Raw genomic sequence first — 24,153 nt, forward strand, 5'->3', positions numbered from 1 at the left:
GCAGTAATAGTTGCATTAAAAGCCACATTTACTAGTTTACATGAACGAGACTCACCAACATGTTGCCGCTAACCCATCAAGCTCATTCTGAACATCTGTATAGGAATAGGAAACACACCTACTCTATTGATGTGCAGGTGGTTTATAATTTTGCACAATTTAACACTGCACCACTGACTAACTTAAATAAAAACAAAAAACTAAAAAACTCATGGTAATGCAAATTAGTGGTATAATGCAGCATTTGTTGTTGTTCCCTTAAAATTAGAATATTTATATATAATTATTTCAAATAGTATACTGCAGCTGTCTTTATTAAGATATGTTGTTCTTTTGGTATATACAACAAAATGTATACTTTGTGTATAGTTGCAACAGAACTGCAAATTGTACTTTCCTTGCGCTGCGACTGGCCCATCTTAGCACATCTTCCCCTCAACGTGTAGAGCTGTATGTTAAAGCATCCTCAAACTGAATGCTTGGTTTTGTTTGCTGTGCCTCCAAGTCAATGCTCAGTACATTTTTACAACACTAAATGAATAGTTGCGTAATTTTAACAAAAAGGCTGCAAGAAGTTTCTGGAAATGTCTTCAGAAATGTCTTTTTTGCTTTGCCTGTGGTCAGATGGAGCACAGGAAATAAGTTGCTTGTGGTTTTGTCCATCTTTCACAGAACCAACAGCAGTGTCTCTTCTGGGTTTGTGTATCTGTGAGCATCGACTTACCGCTTGGTAAAACTCATTTCCAGCCAAGAAGCAACAGCGCCCATCCTATACTGTCAGTGAAGACAGTACAAGATGGTTAAGATGGTAAAACTTATATAAATGGATAAAATAACTTTCAAGCAAAATATAGAACACATATTTTGTGACATGCTTAAAAATACAGTAACAAGCAGCCTGCATGCCATTTGAATTACTTGTAAAACTTGAAAGAACTGATTGCATTATTTTTCAACATTCAAGAAAAAGCTGCAGTTTATTAATACTTTGAAATAAGCTTCATAGTTCATGAAAACAAGTTTTCAGTATGCATCTTTGACAATCACATTCTAGAAGAGAAAAAAACACATTAAAAGCCACCAACTTTTTTTTTAAAATCTCAAAGGAGACATTTGTACATTTTAAAATAAAAGGCAAAAAAAAAAAAACACACCCAAACTGATAAATAACACACAGCCCCTCCAAACTGCTGGCTGTCCTTAACCCCCCCTCCTTCTGAGCAGAGAGGAAAAGGGGGAGGGGAGAACAGAATGTAACAGCTTCTGGGCAGAGAGGAAAAGGGGGAGGGTAAACGAGAATGAAACAGCTTCTGAGCAGAGGAAAAGGGGGAGGGTAAACGAGACTGAAACAGCTTCTAAGCAGAGAGGAAAAGGGGGAGGGGAGAAGAGAATGAAACAGCTTCTAAGCAGAAACAATACAGTCTAGAACACAACCCTAAATGAAAAGAGATACATAAGGAACAGCGCAGGCATTCATCCCCAGTTCGTGTATAGTTTAGGATCCATTTAAAACCAGTTTTGTCAAACGTGTTGCAGAAACACAGCTTTTCATAAAGTGTTCTTTATTACCTGGCAAACTACGAGACAGAGAGAACAGAAAGTAAAGCACAATGTTCCTGATCAAGCAGGCAAGGGACCTCTGTGTAAGAAAATACAACAGTCTAAAACATACAGCAATGGTATGCTAGTTCACTGTCCTTTAAAACAATCAAACAGCATTGATAATTTTGTTTAAAATGTAAAGCAATTATTTTAATATATAGATTTATATAAAGCACTCCTCAATTATTATTATTTTTTTTTTAAAGTTCATTTCAAGTCCATTATTTGGTAAATATGTAACTGCTGCGGATTCAGAAACAAAGGTATTTTCTTCTTTTAAAATCCATAACCTTCAGTGCTTGGAGTTGGGTTTTTAATTATTATTGTTCTTCTTTTTTTCATTAAAATGTACATTAAAATGGCGTGGAGTTGGAACTCTGGAACCCTAGCCTTCCTGAGACATCGTCCACGTTTTATTTGTGTGCAAGATAATGAGCGTTACGTTTTCTATTACAAAGGAAAATAACAACAATTAAAACACAGGCTTGACAGTCCGTAAATCAATAACATCAATAACATCAACAAACACGATCAAATCAAAGTGAACTAGAACATAACAACACCGTTCAATCCCAGAGTTATGAAAGTAGCAGAATCTTCATTCTGAAAACAAGTTATTTTTTCATTTTATTGGAAGAGTATTTGTCCTTTTCGTTTTCCAAACGCTCCTGTAATAAATTCCTTTTCCGTGAAGTTCAGAAAAAGTTAATGTTTGTAAACGGTAGGTGGCCTTACAAAAAAAAAAAAAAAAAAAAAAAAAAAAAAAAAGTAGGCACCTCTGAAATGAGTCTCATTCTGGAACCTGAGTCCTGCCTCCCATCTTACTCTGCTGTCCAACACAGCAAGCCTCCCTCCTTCTCTAAGGGCATGCTATGGCCTCAGTTCTTCAAAAATCATTGTTTTTTGTCTTTTTTGTAATTTTTTTTGTCTTTTTTCATAATCAGAAAAAAGAAATAAAATGGTGCAATACTCAAATTCTAATCCATTTCTGGATTAATCCACAATAAAAGCCACTATAAGGTAGATAAACATGTTACATGTTATTTTTTCGTTAAGTCCTTGAGTAAACATTTCCACACAAAGTGTCATCAAGTCCCCTCTGTACTTAACAATCGCTGAGTGAGGGGCAGCAGACACTCCATGCTAATGACAAGAACAACAATATCCATCACTACGTTTCTTTACTGACAAGCAAATAAAAGCATATACTGAATAAGAACACAAACACATTCACCCACCCTGGTTTCTAACCCCAGACTCTCTCTCACTCTTTCACACTCACACCCTTCTGTGCAAACACACACAAACACATTCACCCGCCCTGGCACACTTACACTGGTTTCTTACCACAGGCTCTCTCTCTTGCTCGCTCGCTCACACACGCTTCTGTGCAAATTCTCACTATAACAGTTTAATCTTTTTGCCTTTTTTTCACTTTGAACTGGTGTCAAAAACTTGGAAGTGTATGAGTGATAAAATCATTACAAAAACAGTGTTCACATTACATTATTGGCATTTCACTTGATTCAAGTATGTGTATTTTAGTTTTGTTTTGATATGTTTATGATTTTTTTGTTTTTTCAGGGAATGAAAGGGGGAGTTGTATGATGACAATACTACTACCACTACTGATAACAATAATAATCAGCACATGCATATTCAACCCAGGCCCTTAAAAATAATGAGGTTCTTAACGTCTGGGGGTAATGCACTCAACATATAAAACTCCTGCTGGTGAAGAACCCCACTGAGTCTGGGAGTAATGCACTCAACATATATAACTCCTGCTGCATTACCACAAACCTGTTCTTTCAGAACTATAATCCTTAATGGATGGGATGTGCGACCGTAACAGATTATCATTGCTGGTGCAGCCATTACATCAAGGAAAGCTTCAAAAGCCTGACGTCTGGAGAAGTCCTGGGCAGGGCAGGGAGTACAGCGTCTTTAAAACAGATATGTCTAAAAGCAACTTGCAGAACACTGCGTTACCCTAATAAACTGAGTAGGGACAGACTAATATAGTTAATATAGTTCCTAAGGGCATCTCAGACTCTGCATGTTGGCTCATGCGGGCGCACTGCTTAGGGAAGGAGAGGTTTAGGACCCCCTTCCAGCAAAGGCAGACCCCAAACACCAAACTTCAAAAGGACAACAATCTTTTTGGTATAAAAGAATATGTACTTGGCTAGCCTGCCAACAACAGTGCATTCTTCTTACTATAGAGAATGAGAAGGTTATCAAAGCTATCTTCACAACTCTCACTCCTTCCCCTTGCAATGAATAGTTCCAAGCTATCAGCCTAGCTTTGTTTTAACGACCTTGTCATTAAGCAGTGAAACATCCTGCCTGCTTGACTCTAATCAATGGGCCTCACTGCCTCCCAGCACTGGAATCGAATGGATGCCCCTTCCTGCCTCCACTTGCCTGCAGCGTGTATTCATGCAAAGATCCTTTAACTAGAGGAGCTTGAGAACAGGAAGCTGTATTTACCACTGCTTGTCAAGCACTTGGAAATGGACTTTGAACCCGTCCCCTGGGATCTCTTTCTTTAGTAAATGATGGTGTGGATCCCACCTATCTAATACCACATTAGTTAACAGCAGCTTATTTTTTAATTTTCTACCCCAGCTTTACCTCTTTCACATAAGAGCTGAATATGCAGTGCTTTGGGGAGGATTGTTAAACCCTGGCCAGGACACTGTCCAGCGCCCACGAGTAACAGTGTCTCCTCAAAGCAGCAGTAACAACCAGCTAGTACTGGCACATGATCACAAGGGGGATCACACTGGCTCCAATGCATAGAAACAGAGGCTTGTGTCGGTTTAACTGAGAAAGTCTGTCTTGGGCCAAACTCTTAATGTTTTCAAAAGGTTGTAAAGGCACCAGCTAGATATATAGAGGTCAGCCTCTGTTTCTTTTCTGAAGGAGGACTGGCCCTGCTTTAGCCACCCACGGTCCAGGAGGCTGCAGTGCTGGTAACCAGTGAAGACGACTTTGCTGGTCTGGATATCGAGCCTAGTAATCTTCACTGGAGGTGTAGTTCTGTAAGGCAGTTTGGCCCATCAATCAGAGCCCTGGGATTCCTGAATCCCCCGCATCACTGGAACCAGGAGTTTCTCTAAGATCTCACTCCAACACTAGGTCATGTTTAACACTATAGTCCCATGAGATTGCACACTGCTAAACACCCTGATTAGGAAAACTCAAAGACAGTACTGTTGTGAGGAGCCAATACACTAACATTGAATACACTGAACTCATCTATACAACACTGGAGCCTGTTATAACTGATCGTTAAAGTGAACAATGGAAACTATACTGATCTTGAGCTGGGACTGTCAGCCTTGCTGAACCCAGACCAGCCTCACTACACAGAATGGCAGCCAAATGCACATGTGCTTTGAGAGGGAGTGCTGCTGATCAAAGTGAATTTTCAGAGAGGCTTCACAGCAGACAGGCACCCAATGACCAGTTGTTATAGTACAAGGTACAGAGCCACAGATCTTTTGTGTAACATTACAAGTGTAGCGTCTCGTAGGAGTCCAAATCTTTGATGTAACAGTGGTATTTACTTTGATATTTTAAAAACATATTCTTCAGTAATTGTCTACAAGTAGTTTCAAACCAATAGTGCACAGAAAACACAGTGGAACCAGCAGCTTGATCCGCTGGAGTCGTTCTGTCCAGCAGCTTGATCCGCTGGAGTCGTTCTGTCCAGCAGCTTGATCCGCTGGAGTCGTTCTGTCCAGCAGCTTGATCCGCTGGAGTCGTTCTGTTCAGCAGCTTGATCCGCTGGAGTCGTTCTGTTCAGCAGCTTGATCCGCTGGAGTCGTTCTTCTCCTTCAGGATTTACAGCGCTGCTTGTTTTCAAATTCATTGGCATCATAGAGTAGGAGTGTCTTGCTCTTGTAAGTGCTATAAATCAACCGAAAAGGTTGAAAAAAGTCTCAATTTACACATTTGTACATGAGCAATATATACACACTCTTGACTACACCTTTATAAAAAACACCCCCGATTTGGTTGGATGATGGGTTGCTGTTCCCACACCTCCCCTATCCGCTGTACACAAAGCTGCTGAGCAGCCACTCCATAGAGAAGGACAGGGAGGGATAGAAGAAGAGCAACTGGTGCTCATGTCACCAGGACTGCAGTCAGTGAGGTGGAGAGGAAGAGCAGCTGGTGCTGCTCATGTGACCAGGCCTAAACTCCTGCCTCGCAGTCCACTGGAGTGGCAGCACAGAAAGCAGCGACTGCCCAGGAAATCTGCGGACAGAAGAGTCTGGAAATGAAGCTGCTGCATGTCCCCTGAAGATGTAGATCACGTGATAGCGTTGAGAGAACATGGCCGACACGTCAATGCAGAGCTTTCAAAGGTGTTTCTCATAAATGGGTAGACAGTAGTTCACATGGATCCACACACATCACATTCATACACATAAGACACTGTTTTTGATTACATTTCTTTCAGCTTATTTTGCGATAGATATATAGATGTCATGAAGTATTAAACAGCGGTGTAAACCCGATTTTCTTCAAAATTAAAAAACAAACAAGGAACTGGGCTGGACAGCAGTTAAGGCTAATATTAGTGCTGAAGAGAGTACTTGAACCATTCCTACTGGGCATGCTCGGAATGATGTAGTATTGAGGGGAGGGGCTTGAAGGGGTGGGGTCATGATCGGGCAGGGCTAGAGGGAAAGGTCAAAATGGCAGCTTGTTTTATCAGTTCTCCTGAAAACACAATTCATACTGAATGTCAGAACTAGTAGAAATAAGTCATTAAAATGTTTTCTTTCCTTTTTTTAAGTAGTTTTTTCCACTCTTCTTCAAAATAGTTTTGAATACTTATAAAATAAAAAAATAAAGTCAGCAGCCTCCATATTAGTTTTGCCCCAGCCCGCCACATTCCGTTTCTGTTTCCATAGGCGAGTCGGAGCAGTGGTTCCTTTCTCATTTACTGATTATCTCCGTGTGATCTGCTTGGCTAGCTTTCCATCCCTACATGGACTCTCCACTCAGCAAGTCTCCCGGAAGCAGTGTGTTGATGGGGGTGGGGCTCCCGATCCCCCTGGAGTCCTCCCCTCCAGGGGGTCCCCAGAGACTGGAAAACTGGGGGACCCCTCCCCACAGCAGCTCGCTGCCCCCCTTCCCCCCACCGCTGTTCCAGTGCCCTGTCCCCGCCCCGCCGAGCCGCGTCTGATTGGTGCCCGGGTGTGCCTGCCAGCTGGTGGTAGGGGTCAGGGATTGACCCTGTGCAAAGAAGCGGTTCACTTCCTCCTCCCCAGCGAACTCTGCCAGGATGGTAGTGTTACCCAGAACGCACCTAGACAGGGCAGAAAAAGAACAATTATCTACCCCACAAGGATTTTAAAAAATGATACACACAGGAATGGCAGAAGAATACACAGCGAGATGTGTACGAACATGTGCAAGGATTTCTGTGCTTTGGCTGCCTCCTCCTTGGAGCTGTAGCGGACGACGGCGTTCCCTTGGGTCAGGTTCAGGTGGAATGTAAGGAGAGGGCCGTGTTGCATGCACAGCGTCCGCAGAGTCGAGCCGTCAATCTGCAGCAAACAAATGCAAGGAAGGAAATTCTTGGTAAGCTCAGAAATGACGAGACTGGCAGTACTGGAGCCTACGATACCTACGAATCCAAACAAGGTCCTGTTTCAGAACCCTGGACTTCACTAAAACACTTTTTAATTTCTTTAAAAAGAAAGAACTATGTCAGAAATGCTACAGCTTATTTAATGTTTGAAATGGTGCATGTAGAGCAGAGCTGCTTGGTGTGAGTGACAGGGCAGCATCTCTTACCTGGGGGGTGAGGTTGCGCAGAACCAGCCAGCTGCTCGTTCTTGCTGAGCTGTCAGTGCTCCAGGTGGTCCCTGGAATAGGAATCAGACATAAAATCTCAGCAAAACCCCAGTCATAAATCAAGCACCAAAACACGCTTTTAAAAAGCCTGTTCTGGCCATGTCAGGTGCAATGAGGTGTACAGGCAGGTGGCAGTGTTCTGGGAAGGCACTGGTTCTTACCGGAGGTGTAGGAGCTGCTCCAGCCTGGCGTCAAACCCAGCGAGTTGCCTCCCCAGGTGGAAGATGGCTTGGTGTTGGTGAGCCCTGGGGGGGGTCGTGTGGGAACAGAAGGGTTTCGGGGGCCTTGTGGCACCTTCCAGAGCTCATGGGACAGGGAGGCCTGGGGGTGAGAGATGGGGCCAGGGGACCAGGTCGACTTGATGTCTGATAGTTTACCTGTGTAAAAGTTTAAGGTGCAACAAGCCCATTGTTACTGGAAGATACTTACTATACAATAAGTGACGATACCCCCCTTTTGATCAATCTACCTGTCTACATGCAAAACAGAATGCTTCATCTCTAAGCATGCTCAAACCTCTTGCATGCTGTCTTTATGTAGTTTGATTGGATGTTGCGAGTGCCCAAGTGTTGAGCAGTTTAAATGTTTGGAAAGAGATACCTGTTCTGCAGATGTACACAAGGCGCTACAGAACAACATGTTGTACTGTACAAACTGTTGTACTGTATAAACAATGCAGTAGCCGGTCGAATGCACATTCCCCTAAGCTTGGCCCTCGCTACTTCCTGGCAAATCGGGGGGGGGGGGGGGGGGGGGGGTTGGGACAGGGTGTCCAGGTACTGTCATTTCTCACACTAGTGAGTGGAATTTTACAAGTAAACACCATTTATTGTAGGAGATATCAACTAGATCCACTTTCCAAAACGACCAAGGAAGTGTTTGTAATTGAGGTTTTACCCATTATACTGCTTGGGGAGCGAGCCAAGGGTCAGGAGAGAGGGTTTGAAGAGGGGGTCTGGAGAAGGGGTCAGGAGTGAGGGGGATTGAAGAGGGGTCCTGGAGACGGGGTCAGGAGCGAGGGGGTTCTGGAGTGAGGGGGCCTGGAGAGAGGGGATCTGCAAAGGGGGGGAGGTTTGGAGGGGGCTGGCTGTCTGGCTGGCTGGTGGGAGGGGTGTTAGTACCTGCAGTGCTGGTTGCAGACTCACACATACTGAAAGTGCTAATGCAGGCACTGAGAGGTACTTGGTGAAGGCAGCGTGGTATTCTGAAATGATGTGGGGGATGAGCCTATGCAAAACAGGGGGCCACACCCAGAACAAAAACAACCAAAACCATTTTACCAACCAACAAACAAAAAACAAAAAAACACCACCAACCCAACCAACTCAGACAACCCCAAAGCCCCCAAGCCAAAGGGACACTCACCCCCCAAAACTTCGCCCTCCAAAAAAAAAAAAAACACACAAAACAACACAGACCAAACTTCACAACACAAAAAAACACAAAAAAAGAAAAAAGCCCCACCACAAACCAACAAAAAACAACAAAAAAGAAACAAAAAAAAAAAAAAAAAAAAAAAACCAAACGAAAAACAGAGGTCCTAATTAAGAAGCAAAAAAAAAAGGGGGAAAATGGAGAAAAAAAAAAAACGGGTCGAAGCCCCAAGACCTGAAAAAAAGGATCCCCCGAAGGGGAACAAAAGAGACCCCCAAAGAGAGACAAAAAAAAAAAAAGAGATTAAAAAAGGAAAAAAAACGAAAAGGAAAAAAAAGAACATCGGGAGGGGAAGAAGAGCGAGGGGGTTCTGGAGTGAGGGGGCCTGGAGAGAGGGGATCTGCAAAGGGGGGGAGGTTTGGAGGGGGCTGGCTGTCTGGCTGGCTGGTGGGAGGGGTGTTAGTACCTGCAGTGCTGGTTGCAGACTCACACATACTGAAAGTGCTAATGCAGGCACTGAGAGGTACTTGGTGAAGGCAGCGTGGTATTCTGAAATGATGTGGGGGATGAGCCTATAATGCCAGCGATGGGGAGAAAAGAAACAAAACAAAAAACAGGAGACAAGGACCCCAAGATTCTTCTATCACCCACTCAGCCAGAGTGAAGGGGGAGGTGATGCAGTACAAAAAGAAAGAAAACTGTAGGACTGTCTAAGCTAGGTTTTCACAACACAGTACATGTAAAGGATAATCTCTCTGTAAGTGATCCTCTGTGCACAGTGCAGTATATCAGAGATCCTCTGTGCACAGTGCAGTATATCAGAGATCCTCGGTGCCCCTACCTCCACTCCTGTCTCTGAGCAGGTAGCGGTTTACATCCTGAATATTGGTGTTGATGGTGGGGCCACTGGGAACACTTCCTGGGGTTACATTGGGGTCAGTTTCAGGGTCAATATTCTGCAGTCCTTTCCAGGGCACGCCAGGACAGAACTCTGAAACACACCCAAAACAAAACCTTAAAAAAAAGTGTGAGAGAACATGCACCGCACCACACAAACAAAGCAGGAAACTACTATAGCCTCCCGTTTACAGCGTAAAACAAGGAAGCAATCTGGCTCAGTGGTTGGAGCTGAAGACAGTAAGGCAGTGTGGCCCAGTGTTCAGAGCTGAGGCTGTGAGACACTGTCTCGCTATTTTAAAAGTATCATAACACCGTGTTTTTTTTTGTTCCTGGGTAGTAAGTGTTATTTCCTAATTGCTTATGCCTCAAAAGTACAGAAAATGGCTATTATTCCCCACAAACTTTGCTTTTTGACCAGGACAGTGATATTTCAAAATATCACTATTTCCAATGGGAAAACAGGCAAATGTGTGTCTTTTCGTTCACATAAAGTCAAAAAAACAACATATGAATCCAAATTTGAGGTTAGAATGAATGAATGATCACAAGGCAGTGGCTGGGGGAAAGCAGTGCAGAGAGTGAGAGCTTTTCTAAAGGGGCGGGGGGGGGGGGGGCTCTTTCAAATACAGTAAACTAAACAAGCCCCCCTGCTGTAGCGTTTACCAACCTGGTGGCCAGTTGATGTTGGTGCCATTGCAGATTTTGTCATTAGCGGATTTGGCCTGTGTCCAGTTGTCTGGGGCTACTAGTGGACTGGCTGGAGACTCGCTGCTGGGGATTAGATTGTAGGGGATGTAGGAGTCATCCATGGGGGACTTCCCTGGGGGGCCGATGCTGGGACCTGCAGGGATAGCACCTGAGAACCAGGCCAGAACAGAGACACAGGTCTGAGAGGAACACAAACCCAACATGAAACAGAGCGTTCACTAGACTTCTACTAGGAGGCTGTGTGGGGAGGTCTAGAGAGTGAAGACATTGCTATACACATCAATAGAGTGGCAGTGTGGTTACACATGAAGGTTTGGCGGAGGACCCCTGGGAACACAGAGAGGTATTCTGCGTAATATGCTCAGAAAACCTTGATCCTCTTTTGAAACCCAGGACAAGACACTGACTTACTGTCAGACCTGCTGCAACCACTCCACCTTCTGCCCCACCAAGCAGGAGGAGCTCCCAGAAACAACAGCAACAGAGCGCATTGTGGGGTGCAGCCCTGTTTAATACACACTCAGACAATCAGACACAGAGCTAGAAATGGACTCTGAGGGACGTCTTCCTGCACCCCTGTACTCAGACACCATGGGAAGAGACCTACATCCCAATGCATTACATCCTAAAGACAAACCTTTCCAAACTGGAACCACTGACTTCTCAGGAATAACAATGGATTCTTGTGTGTGTGTGTGTGTGTGTACTGTCTAAGTGATTCTGCAACATTCCCCCCTGTTGATCTTGCCAGTAGAAAAGCAGATGTCCTGCATGCTGCATTAAGGAGTAATCATTGTTTACTGGTAACATCCCCAATACTAACAGGGGTGGTCACCTCAAGGGGCTTGTGCACAACAGATCCCTTATTTCAGATGTGTCTGGGGCTCAGTGTTGCAGTCTGAGAACTGAAGTAGATAAGATGACCATGGTCATAATCGGATCAACACAGAAAATGCTGCAAGATTAGAGCTCCCATTGCAGCATGTACCAGTAATTGTCACTGGTCAAACTTCAGAATGTATCCGGAAACACAACTGCAGCCCAGCACTTACACACATGCTCTGCGAAGGTTGTCACCGGACACTGTTATAGAAGGCTGCATGGTCTGAAGAGGCGCACTGTAGAAGGAAATGTAAGCAGACTATGTCGGCCCTCAGGCAAACAAAGACTCTTGTTATCTGCAGTTGTTTAAAATTCATCACAAACCAGGAAGAGTGCCACTGTTTCTGCTTGTTTTCATCTTTGTCCTAAACTACCCTGTGTGTTGATGTTCGTGTTTAATTTCCTCTAGAACACAAGCTCACTGATGCCAGCCCAGCGCAGGAAGAAGTCTCCTATCACATTTTTTCTGCTTCAAATCACACACCCACCCATACCGTGCTTGCTGAGGCTCTGCTCCAGGGGAGAGGAGGTGCCAGAGAGGTTCTCCATGGAATTGGGGTGTGTCCACTGCGGGAGACGGGACTGAGACTGAGAGGAGTCCTTCATGGACAGACCACTACCCACTTCCATGCTGTTTACATTCATGTTTGGATTCAGTCCAGCTGCAGGGACAAAAACTGCAAGTCAGAATGTTACAATGTGGTGCGTTTCATACCAAGTCTCAAACTTGCTCTTTATAGAATTGATGCTGCAGCTAAGTTTGGATCTGTACTGGTGCTGTGTAATGTGTCCGAGCGTACAGAAGGAAGGGGCCAGTCTTCAGACATAATTATGAGATGGGCTGGTACTCAGAGTGGGTGAGGGGGAGGGGTTTGTACTCACAGAGTGGGGGGAGGGGGAGGGGTTTGTACTCACAGAGTGGGTGGGAGGAAAAGGAGTTCGGAGAACACTGCTGCTCTTTGGTCTGCAGGCCAGATAGGCCCGGAGCCTGGAGGTGGGGTGGAAAGCTATCCAGGGCTGATTTTCCTGTGCCAGGGTGCAGGCCGGGATGAGGTGGAGGCTGCTGCTTCATGAGAAGGGCGTGGGCCAGCTGTCGCTGGTGCTGTTGGATTTGCTGCTGCATGTTATTGATTGTACGTGCAACCTACGTGCAGAAGAGCAGACAGAAATTCACATACCGACACTGTGGGATGTGGTGGAAAGATTTCTCTCCACGTCTCTCAGATCAAATCTTCCAATGACTGATTAAAAACAATAAAATATATATGCAGCCACCCCATTTAATTTCACTATGACACTGAAACCAATATTATAAATCAGCACTCTGATCGCAAACGAACATAACACACAGTTCAGCACGGAAATGCCCAACGCCTGACCCATCTCAATAGAACACACAGTTCAGCACGGAAATGCCCAACGCCTGACCCATCTCAATAGAACACACAGTTCAGCACAGAAATGCCCAACGCCTGACCCATCTCAATAGAACACACAGTTCAGCACGGAAATGCCCAACGCCTGACCCATCTCAATAGAACACACAGTTCAGCAAGGAAATGCCCAACGCCTGACCCATCTCAATAGAACACACAGTTCAGCAAGGAAATGCCCAACGCCTGACCTATCTCAATATAACATACAGTTCAGCATTATGAAAATGTTAATATGAATTGAAAATGGTGATTTTCACCCACTAACAGTATCTACTTTCATATTGAATGTGAGCTCTTAATTAATTTAATTGTTACCTCCTGCTTCATTTTTTCCTCCATAACTTCAAAAACTCAACTTAAGTTTGACTTAATTTATTTTCTCCACCTGATTTGTAAACAAAGTCACCCTCCCATAACCTCTTTTAACGAAGCAGAGTGCTAATGTCCTGTAACAGCGGGTGGAACACAAAACCAGCTTAAGCAACAACGTAGTTTGTTTTCTGGGGTTGGGAAAAGGGAAACCACATAAACGTTGGGCTGGTCCTTAGCAAGAAACCACAAAACAAAACAGAATTGAAAAAAAAAAGAAAAGCAAAAGTAAAACACAGTCTCTGACTTCAGAATTAGCCAAGACCAGTTTACTTAACCATCGCTTGTAATGAGAAGGTTCTGAAACACTATCTAACACTATTTAGTTTATAAGGAGAGTGCTCTCCCTTGTGGACAATACTTGAACATCATTCATCACAAAACATTGTGAACTGCAACAACTAATAAGACTCGTACTAATAATATATGTGTGGATGGACTGGTCTAGCACTTTGCTTCTGATAAATGAGTTGCATTGAAAGGGCTCACCTGCTGCTCTTGTTGTCTAATGGGACCGGAAACGCTGCGCTGAGCCTGCAACATCTGCTGCTGGATTTGTAAACGCTGGTACGACTGAAGAGAGAGAGAAAGAGAGATTACAGGAATGCAGGCACGGTGCTCTAATGAGAGGGGAATAAATACAAAACAAAGCTATCTGATGTATCCTTTACATTTCACCACTGAACTACACTCATTTGTCAAAATGCAAAGCGCAGTTTAACAGCATTCTTGGAAGGCACTCGTTATAAGAAGGGGCAAATATCTATTGCAGATGTAGAATCTCACACAGGGACTGAGCCTGGCAGAGGCAGATCACACAGGGCAAGGCAGAACTCACCAGCTGCAGTTGGTAGAGCTGGTTCAACAGAGTCATGTGCTGAGGGTTCATTGGCGAAGTTAAAAGTGCAGGGTTCAGACCAATGTTTTTTGCTGCAAACTGCAAGAGCTGTGCTTGAACCTGAAAACAGGAAGAAATCACGTTACGAAAGCACCGAGTGGAAGACGCACAGAAAGAATGACAAGTGCGGCACGCAGTCCTACTCACTGACCTGAGGGGAGAGAAACTGAGGCACTTGAGTGCGAACACTAGGCTGGGAGGAGCTGAGAGGCGGCACTGCTGGCTGCTGCTGCTGCAGCATAGCCCTGAATTGTGCTGCTCCGCTATTGCCGAACATGCTGCTCTGCATCTGGGGGGAGAGGGGCAGGGGCTGTTAGAGGCAGTGTGGGAACAGAGGGCAGCCGCTAGGAACCCAGGACCACTGAAATCCAAATGTTGAAAAACATCCCATCAAAACAAACAGTCCCTCGGTTTCTGTGCAGGAGTCAATTCCAGCAAACTTAAGTCTGCATAGCCATCAATTAGGACAGAGCAAAAAAAAAAAACTGATTGCAGTTAAACCTACCCTAGAACACTTCAGACAATCCCTTTAACCCTGTAGAAAAAGGCTGGACTTTGCTATTTTACAATGAACATTGTAGCATTTTTTCTCAATTGCTAAAGCAAAATTCCTGAAACTATTAGCACACTTCTCAAAACAGTTCCCACAAACAGTGAACCTGATTGCTCATTGGCAAAACTATTCGCACATTTCCCGAGTTCACAAACCCAATGCACAATTCCAATATATGTACTGGGTTCCATTAATGCACTTCAATCATGTTTCACAGGAGAATGTCTTGTTTGCTAAACATGTATATCACAATCAATGCTCATGAACTAAAAATAATGAGCAGTTGTGATATTTGATTAAATGTTAATGTTGTGCATAAAAGGCTGTGAACCCCAAAGGAAATAACACATTGCAATGTGATTGGAGCCCTGGAGCAGGCAGAAGAAGGTGGTCGGGTTGGTGGTCGTGGTATTCTGCCCAGACTGGTGAGATGAAAGTGTCCTGCTGTCTCCAATGAAATACGGGCAACGATTATCGACCCTGTCATCAACAGAGGTGTGACAATGAGAGAAGCGTGGCTAGTGCCTAATCTGAAGCGATCAATGGTTGTACTTATCATTCATACATTTCATACTGAGAATAGGCACATTACAGAATGTACCAATTTGTAATTATGAATATGCATAGTGTCCTTTCTCAGAATTGAAAGGAAATCTTCTCATCCAAACCAATGAAGCAATCCTGAAATGCTGGGAAGGAAGAGAGCCCACAACTATTGCCACTGTTTGGCACAATGAGTTTTCATCAGGCTGTGCTGGTGCAGGAGTGGTTTGCTGCACAGCCCTGTTCCTCTGTGATGTACCTTCCACCCTATTCCCCTTTCTCAATCCAGTGGAGGAGTGTTTCTCCTCCTGGAGGTGGAAGGCATATGATCACAATCCCCATGAACACACCACACTTCTCCAGGTCATGGGTGAGGCTTGTATTGACATCACGGCAAAGAAATATCAAGGCTGGATCCGTCATGCCAGACGATTCCTTCCTCGGTGCATCAGAGAGAATATCCACTGTGATGTGAACGCAAATATGTGTCCAGAAAGGAATGACAGCCATCGTGACCCTGAATGAGTAGAATTATGTATCATTTAAATTGCTTACTGTAAGTAGCCTACTGTTTAATCGCTGCTTATAACTGATCTATAATTCATTATAGTGTCAATATAATATGACAAACACATCTTCTACTTAGTACACATTTGTTTAATGTTTGACTAAGTGAGCTTTAGAATTGTGTGAAATATTTGAGAGCTGTATTTAATTTTGGTTGAAACCTTAAATACAACACATCTGTGGAGTTGATGATTTGGTGCAAGTATATGATTTTGCAAGAAGTATAATAAAATTCAAATGGGTACTTCATTTTACAAATGCATGAACAGTGTTTGAAATAAGGGGACGGTTTTGGTTTTTGCATTCTCTGTTTTGGTGACTGTGGTAATAGTTTCAGTAATTGTGCTTTAGCAATTGTGAAAACTGTAATCGTACAAGGTTTTAACATTCACTAGTAGATTGCACACACCTGGTGGTTGCATATTGTAGTTGCTTTATTGTTTTAAATCTGAATTTCTTTTCTTCTCTTAAAGAAAATTTTTCTCCGGGTCAGGATGAAGGATTCAGCTGTTTCATTTCTTCTAGTTGTGTTTTAAGAATGTTTTTTATAATAAAGTGTCAGGTGTGAGCGATTGTGTTGTGCCGAATGGGAAGTTGGATTATCTGAACGGAGTGCTGCGAGTTTGTGAGCTCCTCTGTGCAGGCTTCCCACACGTTCTCCTCTCAGTGGCTCTCTCCTAGTGGAACGTTTGTAATAAATACAAATACTGGTAAGAAATAAGAAATAATTCAGAAAATGAAATACGCATATGCCACTGTTTCTATTTTTTACAGTGATTAGGTTCACATAGTTTTGTAATGTTGCATGTGGGTATTTAACTACCTCTCCCCTTCTATACTCTCTCCCTACGCACTCCACAAACATGTCCTTCAGATGAGATGCAGAACCGAGGCCATGCTCTCCTCGTTGTTGTAACACAAAGATCCCATTGCCCTCTCCCCATGTGCACAGGAAATGTTCCCCGTCGTGGCAAATTAAAAAAATCTGGATCAGATCAGCTTGGCTTCGATTTGACCTGTTTTTGAATTTAACGTCTTTACGGAAACAAAGCCTCTCCCCCTCCCTTCCTCTCCTACCTGTCTGTTGTTCATGTTTTGCATGGTCAGCCCCGAGGGGACCCCACCCAGGGCCTGGCTGGGCAGTGCACTGCTGGAGAGCGGTAGCTTCAGGCTTGGAGAAGGCAAAAACGGTGAGGCTGGGGGGTCTTCCACTAGGCCACCGTCCTGATCGGAGGACAAGACAAGGCATTAAGTCCTGAAAGAATCCAGGAATCAGCAGTTACATTGATGACTGTGTGTGTTTGCAGGGGGTGAAGAGTCTGCCTACCTTATCGAGGAAAGGGGATCGGTCCGAGGAAGACTCTTTGGAGATTGCAGGGGGCCGGCAGCCCAGTGGTTTGGAGAGCAGGCTGTTGTAGTCACACATTCCCATCCCCCGCTTGTCCAGCGCGCTCTTCTTTTCCAGCAGGGCACCTGGGAGAGTGAGTGTAAAACAATACATATATATACAGACAGATAGATATACAGATAGACAGATACGTAGATACTGATTCAAATGCACACATCCTCCTCCTTCTTAACATGAACTGACTCAAGGACCCCATGCTCTTCCACCATGCTGTTGTGTTCTAACCCTGCTGCAGTCACTCACTCATCGCCTGGTCCAGGTTCATGCTGTTGCTCTTCAGGGCTTCCTCAGCCGGCTCCCGCTGCAATCAGGTAAAAGAGAGAGTCACAAAAGAGCAAACCGGGGCCCAGCAGCATATTCAATGTCACCCCACTGGCAGTTCAAGTTAACAGTGTCACAGTGCAGTTGCCGGGGCGCAATCACTCACTGGGAAGCCCATGTCTGTGAGCTGTTTGATCAGCCGGCTCAGAATCCAGGCCTCGTCCTGCTTGCTGGGGACCTTGATGACCTGGGGAGACGGGGCGGAGATCATGTGTTGTGAGGCGCTGCCATTTTAACACAGTGGGTTTATATGATAGGTCCGTTATCCGTTGTATTACGTTTTATTGGACTGATATGTGTGCTAAATGCATAAGCTTATGACACAAGGTAAAAGGTCTTCATAATCAAACAGGCTCCAGTGTAAGCACCCCTCCTGCAAGCCCCGGCCCTCTCCCACCTTTTGCAGTCCCTTCTTGGGCAGGTTCCCCCAGGAGCTGCAGGACGAGTTGCTCTCCTGGGAAGCAGCGCTGTTCCACACATCCCCCTCCTCCCGATCCCACCCGCCCAGCTCGTCCGGACTGCCTCCCCAACTATCTTGCATAGATTTGGAGGCTAGTGCAGGGAACAAAAAAACAGCTCATTAGATGCATCTTAAGGCATTGGTCATCTGTGACTAAAAAACATGGACCAATCCCAGAAGTCATTTCACACATTTTTTTACTTACATCTAACAGTTCATTTTCATGCAGTAATATTAAAGCAGATTATTTGCACAGATGTTTGTATAAATGTGGTTCACCAGTTACACCTTGTTGCCAGCTGATGGCAGTATTAACCCACAGAAAGCAATGCAAGTCTCAGGAGCTTCACAGTACCTGGCTTGCAGGGGGCCAGTCCTGAGGGGGGGTTCCCCCTGCCGTAGGGCCCTGATGGGTCGGAGGGGTTGTCCCCCCATCCCCCGCAGCTGCCAGGGGGCTTCCCCCAGGCCGAGGTCCCATTATCCACCGCTGTTGCCGGGGAGACAGGCTCTCCCCACGAAGGCTCGGGCTTCAGATGAGCACTGGGCAAGTCTCCCCATCCTGAAAGAGAGGCACAGGTCCATGAGAGGCTGTTCTCACATTAGATTATTTTACATCATTGAATCCTCTCTCAGCCAAAAAAACAGAGCCTTGACAGTATTGTAGCACTCTCCTGTTTAAATTCCCAGTCTGGCTGCTTCAGTTTAATGGAATTAAACTTTTAAAATCCTGTCCTGTGCCAAATGAACTCTCAGTGAGATGTTGGCATAATTCGCTAGGTGCAGACTGAGCAAGCCTCAGCCTTCCTCTGCTTACATGTGTTATTTAATCCCTCAACTGGCTTCAGGTGCAGTTCAGACAGCAGGGGGTGTCTGATCATCGCAATGGAAACATAACCAATTACACATAGCAGTCTACTAGCACAGAGCTCGTAATTTGCTGTTTCTATTATGAACAGGACACCGTATTCCAGTTTTCTAGTACTATATATACAGATGTAACATTCCTATTTCATGTGGTACTCAGTGTACTTTATTAGCAGCAGATCTGGTAGATGGGAACCTCTGTGCTGTCCATGCTACCCTCCACTGCAGCTCACACTAAACCAAGGCTCCAGGCTGCTCTGCAGATGTTAATGACGGATCTTGGCACATGCTAAATGAAGCCTGTCTGGATTCCAAGCCCACGGCTTCACTTTCCTATCAGCACCTCTTTGGAAACTGGCCAGCTTGCTCTGCTGCACTTCCCCATGCCAACAGGAACGCAGACCACCCTGCTTCAGAACATCCACCTCATACTGGCCCATACACATACAGTGTCGAAAATCCACTCCGCTTCACGACCCACATTCTTTCTCTGCTCTATTGGGCTTAGTGCCAGACACAGGAGAACATGCCCTGAACACAGCCCTGCAAAAGCATGAATACGGACCTCTGGATAAGCTCTACATTGAAAACATCTGTGCAACTCCACTCTGGGAAAAAGTCTCCAAAAGGCAGGGGGAGTAACATGAGTTATAAAGCAATATTCTATTTTTCATTATTATTCTGCATTTTGTCAATAAATATAAAATTAAAATCAGAGGCTCTGAGGATTTACCTAGCCCAGCGAGTACAGAAATAATGAATCACAGAATCTGAGGATTTACCTGGCCCAGCGAGTACAGATCTGCTCTGGGGGGTACTTGGTTGATGAGGTGTGGTTTGCTCTGGCGGGCTGTTGTTTGTGTTGCTAGGTGCGTGGCTGTGGCTCTGGCTATGGCTCTGGGTGTGACTCTGGGCGTGGCTGCTGTGGTGATGATGGTGGTTGCTGTTGCTGGCGGCAGCGTTGCCGTGGTTGTTGCTGGCGGCAGCGTTGCCGTGGTTGTTGCTGGCGGCAGCGTTGCCGTGGTTGTTGCTGGCGGCAGCGTTGCCGTGGTTGTTGCTGGCGGCATGCTTGCTGGGGCCGCTCTGAATTACAGGGTTGTTTTTGTCCCACAAGTTGACAATCTTGTTGTAGGTGCTCGGGTCTCCCCAAGCTGAGGTACCATCGTCGATCTCCATCTTGCGGCGCACGGAGGGAGGAGAGGGCTCTTCCCAACCAGTAGGTTCGCCCCCTTGCTCTTGCTTGCTCCCACCCCCACCTTCCCCTCCTCCTCCCCAGCCCGTTCCGCACTGTTTCACTGTGTCTGCTCCCCCCAAGGACCCTACGCTGCCGCTGCTATTACTATTGTCCTGGGTCTTGCCTCCCCATCCTTGCACCGGCACACTGGGCCTCTGTGCTTCCATCCAACCTCCCCCGAACCCGACCCCGGCTCCTGCTCCTTGTTCTTGTCCTTGCTTTCCCCAGCCAGCATTCTGGGGGTTCTCTTCCCAAGAGACTGGAGTTAAGCCGTTCTTCTTCTCCTCCCTGGGCTCACCCCAATCTCCACCCCCACTTGCCCCTGTACCCCAGCCATGTCCACGCTTGGGTCCCTCGCCCCAGCTCTGAGGTTTGGGTTTAGCAGGTGGGTCATCCCAGCTGGGAGACTTCTCCTCCTGACCCCAGGACATCCCACCTTTGGAGGGAGTAGAGTTGGAGCTGCCTGCAGAGGGTTCCCCCCATCCTCCATGCCCTCTGGGTGCTTTCTTGCTGATTGCCTCGCCCCAGCTAGAGCTGGGCAGGCTGGAGGCTGGCGTGGCTATCACCGGGGCAGGGTTTCCCCATCCCGGAGCTGCTGAGGTACTAGAACTGGACCCTTCACCCTTCCCACCTGAGTTAGACACCTGTGCAGCAGCAGGGTCAGTGCTGGCAGTTGCAGGCACTGGCGGGGGACCAGAAGAGGATGATGAAGATGATCCTGTGCTCCAGGAGTCGGCCCCCGTGTTGCTCTTGTGATCAAACCGTGCCATCTCCTCCAGCTCCCAGGCTGTGTGCTGCCGTACAGGGATCTGGCCCCAGCCAGTGTTGGATAGCACCCGTGGGTCCAGGTCTTGCCTAGGCAGGGGAAGGGGAGCATCGAGCTCCCCATGTGGCCTCTTCATCCTGCGGGATCTCCCTTCAAGGCTGTCGTTGCTTCCTTCGCTGGCGGGGGCGTTGGACCAGGAAACAGGCTGCTCCTGCAGGGGGGAGCCTGATGTCTCCCAACCTTTGGCCTCCCTGGAATGCTTGCCCCAGTCTCCACCTCCACTGCAGGCCAATCGGCCCCAGGCCCCTGTGTTACCCCCGCCTTGACCCCAAGGTGTCAGAATCCCAGGGCCACTGGACGGCCCAGAATCCCAAGCTGAATCCTTGGAACCTGTTGGCTTGGCGTCTCCATTCACCCACAATGAGCCCCCCTCCCCATTGACCTGTGGTTGCACAAGAGGTCCCATGTCCACAGGGACAGAACCCCAGCTGGGCAGGCCGTGGATGGGGCTCAGGGACTGCTGTTTAGTGTTATTTGGTCCATCAGTGCTAAGGTTCTGAGGTTCGACACTGAAAGACACATTCGTGGACGGTGAGGGCCGTGACTCTGTTGGGTCTGGTGGAAGCATGCTCCCCCAGGCACTGTTGCCACTGCCCCCTACATGGTTTCCATTAGTGCTGCCTATACACCCGCCCCCTCCCTGGGCTGGTGGGGCACTAGCTGGGCTGCAGAGGTTTGGGGGAGGAGTGGGGTTGTTGCCTCTTGGGCCACCGCCCACCATTCCATCTCCTTCGTGCCCCAGTACTGGCCACGCAGCTGGGTTGGCGCTAGGATTCAGGTTCAAGTTAAAGTTGGAGGTCCCCCAGCAGGGCTGACCCCTCCCTCCCATTGGCATGCTGTCTGTCTTCCTGTCACTGCCAATGGCAGAGGGGCAGTGGGTAGGCCCAGAACCCCAGCCCTGGCTGGCTCCGCCCTGGTTGAAAACCATGCTTCCAGAGTGGTTGCCGCTGTTTTTACTGCTGGGATGGTGGGCCGAGAAGTGGCTTTGCTGCCCGGGCCCCGTGGCCATGCTCATGTTGCTGCTGCTTATCTCTGTAGTAGAGTCAATATCCATGGTGCATTCTGAGGGGACGTGGCTCTCGCTGCAGGAAATGGAAGGCCACGCCTCCGTGTCACTCCGGTCGATGATCACTTGATCCCAGATGTGGCTGCTGGGCTGGTGTCCCCAGTGGAGAGTCTCATACTGGGCTCCAAGGCCACTCTGGTGGGGCAACTCTGCAACACAAAGAAAATAAATGATAGAGGAGAATATCGCTCATGCCTAGCCCTGCTTCCCCCTTGATCTTGCAGATACAGACCAGCTGTTTTGCAAATAAAATGTTCCTTTTGCTGACACAGCTTACAACGTGTTCAAAAAAAAAATTTTAAATTGTTTTTTATTTCGAGCTGAGCTGACCAATATATATATATATATATATATATATATATATATATATATATATATATATATCACACACACACACACACACAGTACTGTGCAAAAGTTTTAATTTTTATCAATTAACAAAATGTAAAGTGAGTGAACAGAAGAAAAATCTACATCAAATCAATATTTGGTGTGACCACCCTTTGCCTTCAAAACAGCATCAATTCTTTTTAGAGGAACACTTTTTTTGTTGCATTTATTTAATTGATAAATATAATCTATTAACATGTCTATTTTTGAAAGCATTCTTACTTTACAGCATTTTTTCACACCTGCATAGGTATCATGACACACACACACACTATATATATATATATATATATATATATATATTATATATCTATATATCTATATATCTTAAAAGGATCGTTTCTTCTGTCACAAGACGCTCCCAGTAACGTTTAATGAGATCTGGACCTGACCTTTTTTATTTCATTGGATTGCTACCTAACGAACAGACTGCAGGTGATGGTGTTAATTAACAATGGGAGTGGGAGCAGTGGGACAGGCTGTGCTTGGCGTGTAACCTTGAAGCCCAGCCTTTCTCATCTGTCTCCATTTCGATTCCCCAGGTTGAGGTGGGGGGGGGTTGCTAATCCATCACCACGTGCTCCACTTCCGCTTCCTCGGGACACTGACTGAAGGTATTTTTCAGCGGGGTTCGGGCTCCTTCAGCCAGTGTCTAGCCAAGTCATCAGGGGAAGAAGCGCCTTCGCTAAATTGCATTTATTCAAAGAATATTCATCATTCAGCGGCAAGTCACTACATTTACACTCTCACACCATTATGTCAATGTCACACCACTGCATAAAATAATTGTGTGTGTGTAATTTTTATATATAATTTAATCAGAATTGGATAAACAATCAGATAGACAGACAGACTCCATATACCCCCAGATCAAGCTACACGTAATACGTTGTGCTAACAAAGGTCCTTGGAAAATCACTGCTAGACGAGTGGTTCTCTAAATATATTCAAAGTTCTAAAGTGTGACATACTGATGTGCGTAAGTGTGCCAGCCCCCACTATACCTCCCTATGCATCACTTGCAGGGAATAACACAGCTATAGAAAGTTTCCCTGACCCTCAGCCTCCCTAATTACTTGGCTACACTGGTCAACTGCCTTACAAGTCCTCAGCTCTAACCCTAACCCACACTGGCCCCTAGTCCTCCGCTCTAACCACTAGGCTCTGCTGATCTAGATTCTTGTCACTGGAATTCCAGCCCCCCCGTTTCCTGAGCTCCGGACTGATAGATGTTTTTTGATATCAGAACATTCCTAACTATCTAAAAAATAACAACAAAAAAGATGCCCTTTATTACTTCACAGCAACATTATTTTCTGCAGTGCGAAACGCTTGGCAAGCACTCCCCTGGCATTTGGCACCGTTTCAGGTTTTTGTGAATGCGTGTGTGTGTGTGTGTGTGTGTGCATGTGCATGGGATTGTTCTTATTAAAACCAGAAGCAGCAACAATACACCATGTTTACCCCCCAACCCAAAAAAACAACAGGAAAAAAAGGAAATGGGTTTCACACTTCCAATGCACGCTGTCCTTCTCCGAGCGGCTCTGTTTGTAAGGACGCCATTTTATCAAACCTGAACGGAAGCCAATAGCTTAGAGCTGCTGCTGCTCACTTGCTCGCTCTCACTCGCTCAGAAAGGAGGAGCTAACTAATCATACAACAGAACACAAGCAGCTGTTTCGATTTTTTATTATTTAAACTCTACGTTTGAAATAATGAAAAAAAAAGAAAAAAATGCTAACAAGAGGGTGGGAGGGACGGCGAGAGGGATGAAATCTAAACCAAAATTAAGGGCTTCCTTCACTGTCCCCTTTACTCTGTGCTGTCCCAGAATATGTAGCCTCCTCCGCTCTGGCTGCAATGAAGGGTACA

At 45.9% G+C, this 24,153-nt stretch overlaps 1 protein-coding gene across 1 annotated transcript; it reads right to left on the reverse strand.

The window, feature by feature from the left end:
* Window positions 1-958: 958 nt before the first annotated feature.
* LOC121295473 (trinucleotide repeat-containing gene 6C protein-like) lies at window positions 959-22,810 on the reverse strand. Its single transcript, XM_041220108.1, has 19 exons — window positions 22,792-22,810; window positions 19,548-22,040; window positions 18,257-18,460; window positions 17,839-17,993; window positions 17,548-17,628; window positions 17,364-17,421; window positions 17,040-17,185; window positions 16,790-16,936; window positions 14,201-14,338; window positions 13,990-14,109; window positions 13,641-13,724; window positions 12,262-12,490; window positions 11,841-12,008; window positions 10,424-10,612; window positions 9,698-9,847; window positions 7,644-7,859; window positions 7,423-7,493; window positions 7,033-7,172; window positions 959-6,931 (listed from the first exon to the last, which is right to left on the reverse strand). Exons 1-19 carry the CDS (start codon window positions 22,808-22,810, stop codon window positions 6,607-6,609), a joined length of 5,133 nt encoding a protein of 1,710 aa, XP_041076042.1. The 3' UTR covers window positions 959-6,606.
* Between the last annotated feature and the right edge of the window lie 1,343 nt (window positions 22,811-24,153).

Source organism: Polyodon spathula, chromosome 20 (genome assembly GCF_017654505.1).
Source record: "Polyodon spathula isolate WHYD16114869_AA chromosome 20, ASM1765450v1, whole genome shotgun sequence".
NCBI classification, from domain to species: domain Eukaryota; kingdom Metazoa; phylum Chordata; class Actinopteri; order Acipenseriformes; family Polyodontidae; genus Polyodon; species Polyodon spathula.